This window comes from Pundamilia nyererei, unplaced genomic scaffold (assembly GCF_000239375.1).
Source record: "Pundamilia nyererei isolate P.nyererei 1_Seehausen unplaced genomic scaffold, PunNye1.0 scaffold00098, whole genome shotgun sequence".
NCBI classification, from domain to species: domain Eukaryota; kingdom Metazoa; phylum Chordata; class Actinopteri; order Cichliformes; family Cichlidae; genus Pundamilia; species Pundamilia nyererei.
The window spans coordinates 1,901,680-1,910,736 of NW_005187499.1; the positions used below are offsets into that span (position 1 = coordinate 1,901,680).

General features: G+C 39.1%; 1 protein-coding gene across 2 annotated transcripts in view; it reads left to right on the top strand.

Annotated features, from left to right (window-relative positions):
* elovl8a (ELOVL fatty acid elongase 8a) overlaps positions 1-5,341 on the top strand; it is a 7,723-nt gene extending 2,382 nt beyond the window's left edge. Inside the window, exons 2-8 of one of the 2 annotated variants that reach the window (XM_005740258.1) lie at positions 1,355-1,411; positions 1,510-1,697; positions 2,470-2,550; positions 2,945-3,001; positions 3,091-3,205; positions 3,321-3,448; positions 5,174-5,341. In XM_005740258.1, the coding sequence (XP_005740315.1) occupies positions 1,355-1,411; positions 1,510-1,697; positions 2,470-2,550; positions 2,945-3,001; positions 3,091-3,205; positions 3,321-3,448; positions 5,174-5,341 (794 nt within the window). Of the gene's footprint in view, positions 1-1,344; positions 1,412-1,509; positions 1,698-2,469; positions 2,551-2,944; positions 3,002-3,090; positions 3,206-3,320; positions 3,449-5,173 lie in introns of both variants that reach the window. The other variant, XM_005740257.1, reaches the window with a different exon arrangement.
* The last annotated feature ends 3,716 nt before the right edge of the window (positions 5,342-9,057 follow it).

A 9,057-nucleotide genomic window follows, 5' to 3' on the forward strand; every position in this document is an offset into this window, starting at 1 on the left:
ATTACCGTTTTTGCAATAGTAATCCCTTACTCCCCACTCCCATGAGAGTGCCATGCAAAGTCATCAGCTAAGGCTAGCAAGCTTGGCTAACAAGCTGCATCCATCAGCAGTATAGCTGCAACACAAAGACATGAAAACTGGAGCACCAACTTGCTGTAGCCACATTATTTAGCTTAGAATTCCAGTAAAAATACTATTAAAGGCACCAACACTACATACATGCTCAAATTCAATACCAGTATAGTTGCCAGGCTGGATACCTGTTATTTTAATGAGTGACATTTTAACATGGTAGTCTAATGGGACTGATACTCTTTGGAAGCCATTAGAAGAACTGCACTTTCGGACTCTTCGGCATTGGCTTCATTGATGGTGGATGAAGCATGTGTTAGCCTGGAAAAAGAAGGGTTGTTAATTTATTTCCATTCTTTGATCCCATGGCAAAGTCCAGTAGGAGGTTTATACAGATTTCCCCCTTCTTGTATTTTTTTCCCCTTTTTTATATATATAATAGTGAAACTAATGAATTAACTCTTCTGAGACATAGCAGTTCAGAGTAGTAGTGATCCAGTTTATCTGTAAAAAGACTGTATATTTCTCAAGTTCTACCCAAGCCTGAGGCAAACATGCGCAACACCACAAGAGGAGTCTGATGGTGAAGTAAAGAGAAACACACCTGCTGTGCACGCAACTTTCATCTTCAGACACTAGATGGCAGCACTGTAATACTTTAATCACACCAGGACACGTGTCACCCTGTCGTCCACATCAGTCAGCCAGTCATCAAGAGGATTATTAGTTATCATCCATTATCAAAAGAGATACGTTTGGATTAGTGCACATAATCCTTAAATTGTAATCCAGATTATCTCCTGGTAGTTTAATCAATTTTGCAGCGAGGTGTTGTTTGTTGCAAAGTACTTTTTGAGAAGAGTACTATTTATGAGCGTGCAAAGTGCTGGGAACAGTTAGTTGTACTGATATAAAAAAGTTTATATGAGTACATTTTGTGGTTTGTACCAAAAAACCGGCAAATGACTTTATGTGTAGTCATCATCTTATGATGAGGGTTTTGAAACCAGACCTCGTCCAGTCCAATACAACAAAATGAAACTTTAATGCAGTGACAAATCATGTTTGGCCTTTGCAGAATGAACACAATATTAGAAAAATCAATAATGTAGAACATTATAAATGCCATATAAGCAGGTGTGATCATTATACCAAAAAAGGTGTTTGATGTTTTCTGTTTTTTTGTGAGAGACTTATATTATTTCATTTTAAAACGTTAGTGTTTGCTTCAGCTTTGCAAATCAAAGTTTCTCTTGTTTTTTTCTGTTTCAGGATTTTCAAGCGCTCACTGTGTGGCAGAAAGTCCAGTTATTTTACCATGGGATTTTGGAAAAAGGAGGCATGTAAATTAATTTACCCGTTTTTTTTTCTCAGAGATTAGCAGTTTATTTTTTTCTAAAGGTCTTTCTGCTTTTCTCTCACCTTCTTGTCATTTAGACAAAAGGACAGACAACTGGCTTCTGGTCTATTCTCCTGTGCCAATTAGCTGTGTCTTCCTGTGTTACTTGATCATTATATGGGTGGGGTCAAAGCTAATGGCAAGGAGGCAGCCAGTCAACCTCAGACCTGTCTTGATAGTTTACAACTTTGCCATGGTCTGCCTGTCTGCCTACATGTTCTATGAGGTAAATACCATACTGCTTGAAGGAACTATCGGAAAAGACAACGGGGAGCGGGAATTCAGAGCAGCTAAAAGGAAGTCAGTATAGGATAATACAACTTCCAATGACACTAAAACCACCTGCTTAATGTTGTTTAGATGTTACTCATGGGACCAAAAGAGCTCTGATGTTTTGGGGGATAGACACAGAACCACTGGGGGTGTCCTTCAATCCCTGCTGTATCTCTTCTGGGTCCAGTTATACATAAATGCCAACAGAACCTTCCACTCTTCTGAGATAATCACTGTAACTCACTTCACTTCCCAGTGGTTTCAGTTTGTAGCAGTTTGTAGCTGGTGGATTCTAGTACTTGCATGTCAACTCTCTTAAAACAGTTATTGGCATATAAAACACACAGAGCAAATAGATCATAAAAAAAAAAATAAACCGTCCAAATGGCTGTCAAAGTTTGTGAATCTGTAAAATCCTAATGTGAGCTATAAAATAGTTTAATATAGGTAATTTTGGACAGAAACACCGCCTAAAGCAATCCACATCTGTCGGAGTGTAAACAGACATTTTACCATCGGCTCTGTTTGGGAGTCTGTGCTGCGCATCAGTGGCTACATTTTCACCGTGTACAGCATGATTTAAAGATCAAATGGTCCCGCATGGTTCATGTGTCCTATTCCTTCACGGAATATTTGGTAAAGGATTTTTACCTATTTAATGAAACGTCATTTTGCTAAATGAAAGAAAAAACAAGCAGTGATGAGAGCATCTTTTCTCTTTACAGTTTACAACCTCTTCCTGGTTGGCAGGATACAGTCTGCTGTGCCAGCCAGTGGACTACAGTGACAGCCCATTGGCCATGAGGGTAAATGTTTTTCACTAAATTAATTTTGACATGTACACTACTGTGAAAAAACTGTCGAGCCATTTCTTTGGATTTTGTTTCTGAGCAGCCAGACTGTTTTGCAGAAGTAGGAAACATTATAAGAAAGTATCCTAAGAGAGTTGAGGCTGTGTTTAAGAATAAAGGTGTTCATAAAGTTGGACTTTGCAGCTCATTGGAATTGTACAGAATTGTTTCCATTTATGTTTGCATATTTCAGTAAATCTCTGCATTTCCAATTTTCATAGAGAACTGTAAAGAATGCTCATGGCTCAATATTTTTTACAGAACTGTGTATATATATATATATATATTTAAAATTGTTTGAACTGCAGTGCACGAAGGTTAATAATGTACTTTTTATAATTTTGGACAGATGGCCAGAGTGTGCTGGTGGTTCTACTTCTCCAAAGTTATAGAGCTCTGTGACACTGTGAGTTTCAAGCAAGCTTATACGAGCATGTATTTTCATGGCTGCAAGACGCTTCTGCCTAACTGTCTTTGTGTGATTCTGTGATTCAGATATTTTTTATCCTAAGGAAGAAGAACAGTCAACTGACCTTCCTCCATGTCTACCATCACGCCACAATGATCTTCAACTGGTGGGCTGGGGTTAAATATGTGGCTGGTGGACAGTGTGAGTACAACCCACTAGTCCAGTTTTACAAAATATTCTGATTAAAGAGTCTTTGAGCAGCAAACAGAAATATTCAGGATAATATATGGTTCTCATTCAGAGTGTCTGTCTACAGCTTTCCTGATAGGTCTGATTAACTCCCTCGTCCATATCGTGATGTACATGTATTACGGCCTGGCAGCTGTGGGACCAAGCATGACCAAATACTTGTGGTGGAAACGTTACCTCACCACCCTACAGCTGGTCTGTATGCATCTCATTCACATTCATTTTACAGTGATCATCCTCTAACTTAAAAATGATCTCCTCTTAATTTTTAGCTCCCTTTTATGTTTTTGCATAGTTCATTATGGTTCATTAAGCCGTCAGTCTGTATTTCTATCTGTAACATAAAGGCAGTCACCTTCCTGATTCTGCTATGTGTACTTTAGGAGCTTGTACAATAACAACAACTACTAAGCCATCAAAGGTGATAATCCTGAAAAAGCCAGAACTGGCTTTATGGGGAAAAAATATAAAAAGTGGTGGATGTTTGTCAGTTAGAAATATTTTCTTTGTTCTCTCACACTTAAATAAGACCAAAAAGTCCTTATTCTGATAGGCTTAGTCATCACCAACGACGACTTAGATCTCAGAGGCTTAATAATTTGGTTTTGATGAGCTTAACGTGTAGGCTTCCTGATTGGTTTGTCATTGTTCTGACTGACTGCTGGCAAAACGAGACAGATTAGCAGCACTGATGCTCCTCAGCTAACTACTGGACCATCTGTTTTCTACTTATAGTCTAATGAAAAGACAATGCATCCTGTATTTTTTTCTTTCCCTTATGGCTTCAGCTTATATAGGTCAGTATGGTGCCTGACTGCCATTCTGTGACATGAATTGCACTGACCTTCAAAACGACCCCCAAGCCATCATTAACACTTGTCTTTACAATTTAGTTAACTGAAGCTGAGGTAGTTCACTCGTGACTAGCTTTATGAATCCAATGGACACCTTCACATGGGGACTTATTTTCTTTTTTTAATGAGTACTTTTGCCCATGTTACTCTCTGCTGACAACCCTACTCTGTTTTTATAAAAGAAAAAGAAAAAAACAGTCATATTGCATAGTATCTAAATGATATGTATATGGTTACACAAGAAATATCAACATATGTTACTGAGAAACGACCAAAAAATCACCACATACTGCAAGATAACTAATCTTTACTATTTTTGTTTCCATGTGAGCATAACTGGGTGTAAGATTAATAATGACATTATCAATATTACATATAATTTCATTCCTTTTTACGAGTAACTAAAGAATAACTTTGGAGTCATTTCCATAGACTGTATGTAAAAGATGGGCTTAAGTAAGCATTCTTTTTAATGGCCAGCAGAGGGCAAACTTCTCTGGTTTCTGTAAAGGTCAGTGGGAAAATAACTCTTGCTTGTCTTTTCTGGGACAGTTTATGGTCTTAACCACTGATTTCCAGTCACACTGAAGACAACTCAATTTTAACTCAGGTTTTTTTTAATATAAAATATAATATTATATATAAAATTGTAACTTATGGTCCAGTGAGAGAGTAAGCTTGCCCATGTGTCTGGCATGTCACTACCCTATAAGCAAGTAGTGCCCCTCTGTTTCACTCCTTTCTTGTCGTTTGAAAACAGCAAGGTAAAAGAGCCCCTTCAAGACAACCATTCACTAATTCATTATTCATTATTCACTAATAACTTGGTAACATCAACATGGCTTTGTCCATTTTCTATATACAAGACTGTGGATATTTCTCCAACCACTCTACACCAAATATACAGAGGAACTTGTGTTCAAGCCTTATAGCTCATATAGCAAGTATGAAAATTGCCTAACTGTTATCCCCTACTGCTTTCATCTCTTACGTGACCATCCTCTTGTAATTTTCTTGTACTCAGTGCCCTGGAAGTCTACCATCATGCTATTGTTTCTCTTTACAGCTCCAGTTTTTCATAGTGACTATCCATACCAGCTACAATCTGTTTGCTGACTGTGACTTCCCTGACTATATGAACATCACTGTTTTGGCATATTCTCTCAGCCTCATCATTCTCTTCAGTAACTTCTACTACAGAAGCTACCTCGTCGAAAAGAACAAGAAAACTTAACTCAAACTCAAAACTGTTATGAGAGAGGGAAAAAAGTAAATAAAAAGAAACAAAAATCCATCTCTGTTTGTTTGCTATCCTGATCATTTAATTTTAGCGACTGTTTGGATGATAATTCTTATTATGTATGAAAAACGGGATATAAACTTACAATATAATGTAACACCAGACAGGTGAAGCATATTTACCCCCATAAAGAGATGTTTGCTTCACAACAGTGCTGGTTACATTCATGTGCAGTGAATAGTCCTATTTTTTCATCTAGCAAGATCCCAAACACACTTAACACACGTTAACTGTGTTTCCTCCCCCAGCTGCTATTAGAAAAATACTTTTAATCTCCATTCGAGGTTTTACACCCACTGGATGGCAGTCCATACAGTTGTTGTCCATACAGAATGGCACTCCATGCTCTCTATATATTTATTCTACTTGTGTTTGCCTCCAAAGTTCCCAGCACATAATCCTCTCTTACCGATGGGGAGACACCACACCCACCACCTACTTATCCACCCCATCTGTCATGATGTAAAAATATAACTGGGCAGACAAGTGAGACAGTTCCATTCTCCAACCTTTGCAGACAGTAATGAAAGGACCATTAAAGGAAGAAATAGATTAGCCAAATATGCAATACCTTATAATAAATTCTCAGACTAGCATATCGGTTTTGACTCTCCTATGTTTAAACTCAATAGAGATGACAATGAACATGAAAAAGTTGCTAAATCAACATTACAAAGGCAACATCTTAGCTTGTTATTAGTGATATAGAATCTCACATTTTTTGTGTTTTTCAAAGGAATATAACAGAAAAGAAGCAGAAGGGAAACAATTGCTTGCTACAAAGGAGAGTTTTAAAATGCAAAGCTGATCCCCGATCAATATTAAAAATTAGAAATTATTATAGCCACAAAATTGCATTAGGCAGCAATTGATCACAGGCTTTTTAAAAATGATCTAGCTGCAGCTCTAAACACTTTAATGAAAGAACAAATGATGCTTTTAGTTGCACCATCGTTTCTCCACATGCCTCTGTTATCAGCTTTACATTTTCACATTTTCACAATTAAACGCCTATTTATGTCCAAGTATGGTGCAGTTTCAGTACATATATTACCATCTGATGATGGTATCATTCCTACAAAAACTACCAAAAACTAAGGTGGTGATGCAGACTGTTGATCATACTCTTAACTGTACACCAGCAGCATGAATTCAAACTTTTCACTTGGCCCACTGAAACGTTGCTGCAGCATTATGGTAAGTGCTGCAGATAACCCCTTGATCCTTCAAAGAACAACAGGCTTTTCCATCTGATTAAACATGCACGCACACATTTCTAGAAGGATGGGGAGAGGCGGCTCCTTGGCAAGGTCCTGCACCTGTTACATTAATTGTGAATGCATGATTAGATTGCCAAAAGTATTAGTGTAAAGTGCATTAATGTGGAGCATTTTGCTGAAGTTCTTATGGTGTATTTTTACGGTTCCTCTGAGAGGCCAAACGGACTGCAACTTAAGAAAACACCAGCAATAAGAAAAACGCTGCCAAAGCACACAAAACACAACGGAAATAGGAAAAATGACAACGGAAATAGGAAAAAACAGATTCCCAAGAGCACAAGGGAAGTGTTTCTGGGGAGACAATAACCCAACGGATCAGTTGCAGGAACCAAAATATGCTAAGAATTGCGCTGGGAGACACTTAAAAGAAGTGGAGGATCTATCGGTTTTGTGAGGAAAGAAAAGATGGGAGGTAAGTGTGTTAGCCTAACTATTAGCCTAAAAATCCGTCATCAGTATTATATGAATCATGATAAAACACACCTAGGTCGTGTCCAAATTCATGGGCTGCATCCTCCTGAGGACCCAGCCTTCGCGGTCTACGTGGGGTCCTCAGAAGGTCGGGTAGACCGGAAGTAAACGGCTGTGAAATTGGACAGTCTAGCCTTCAGATTTGCGTCACCGCTGTCTCGGTGGGGTTTAATAAACTCGGCTGTCTGCTCCTTGCTATCTAAAATATAACAGGACACTGGCGTAAATTCTCGACCCTCTCACACTTCTGTTTAATCAGTTTTCTGTTTGACGTTTATTCAGCTGTGTGAAAATCCCGGAGGAACCCACCCGATGGATTAATTAAATTCTATTTAATCTAATAATCTAATTATTTTAATCTCAGCCAAACCGATTTACTCACGGAACAAATACAACACTGAAAAAAGCCAAACAATAACATTTTTAGGTTATCTAAGTGACTTATATATTACGTTTAACCTGAGTAGCGAAAGACCTGAAAATGATGTGCTGGGAGTTGTGCCGTTCTCGGCGGCTCCAGTGACCCTCGAGCTCCTGGGTAGCTATCGAGCTGGTGGATTCCTATTTCCGTTGTCGTTGTGTTTAGTGTGCTTTTGCAGCATTTTGCTTATTACTGGTGTTTTCTTAAGTTGCAGTCCATTTGGCCTCTCAGGGCCACTGTATGTTTCACTGGAACTGTCAAAAACCTGTGCTTGTGTTCAAAGCAGAGCCCAATAAGTCAAGTTCAAATGTCAATAAGTTTACATGAAACTAAAACACTACATAATCGTTTCAGAAATCCTAAATAATCACAGTGGCGATCATTGTGTGCTTCAAAGGTAGGAGCTTTTAAAATGCAGAAGTCCTTGTTTGTGTGATGCATGTGCAATGCATTTGTTCCTACACTGATTGACCGAAGCTGAAAAGAAGACTACAGACAGAAAGCACACATTCAAATTGGGTGGTATTAAAGACACTGGAAAAAAACAAAAACAAAACGTAATTCTCACAATGGCACCAGTACCACCAGTGGTGAAAGTAAGTATGCTGCAACGGGTAAATAACATTACTGTCCATCCCTACAAGATGCAAACTGAAGCAGGTCGAGAGGATGTTTCACTTGTAAGTTAAGTCTGGCAAGAACCAGTCTCTCCAGCACCTTCATGACCTTTGACATCAAGGTAACTGGTGGGATGGCTTTCTTTGGTACCGGCACTAAACATGATGTCTTCCATAGCACCAGCACCTGTGCTGCCCAGCTGTCTGGCATCCTGCAGCATCTCTTCACCCTGAGTCTGCTGCGGGATGCCAGACAGCTGGGCAACTTCAGCACCCGGGGACTGATGTGACCAGGACCTCCAGACTTTGCCCTGATGTAGTTGCTCCATCTTCTTTGCTAGCTTAAGCGGTGACAAGACAAGTGGCGACAACCGGCCCACTTGTCAAGCAATCAGCATTCAGCCTATGCAGAGGGTCATCCACGTTGAGCTACATGCTGATGTATTTATTGGACGACTGCATAGAAGCACATTTGTGTAGGCTGAAAACCCCTCTCTCTAGGCCCTCTGAAGGCAAATACCTATGTAAAGTGACACAACCACGGTATCATAAAACAGGCAGGTTTTGTTTTCTGAACAATCAAACCAATGCTTTAAGAAAAACTAATGAATCTACTGAAAATATAGACTGTGAAACAGAAACTTGATGCTGGAGGTCTGCAATAAGGTTTCATGTGGAAAAAGGTCTCCACGGGAATTTAAAAAAACTGGAAAAGGATAGGCAAAAGCTGCAGTACCACTAATCAGAGTCGCAGCAGTTTTAAAATCACAACACTGGCAGTTCTCTACATGCACAATCTTGCAGATGGACGAGTGCTGCAGACTTGGCACAGGGGTTATCATTGGAAATCAGAGTTTGTCT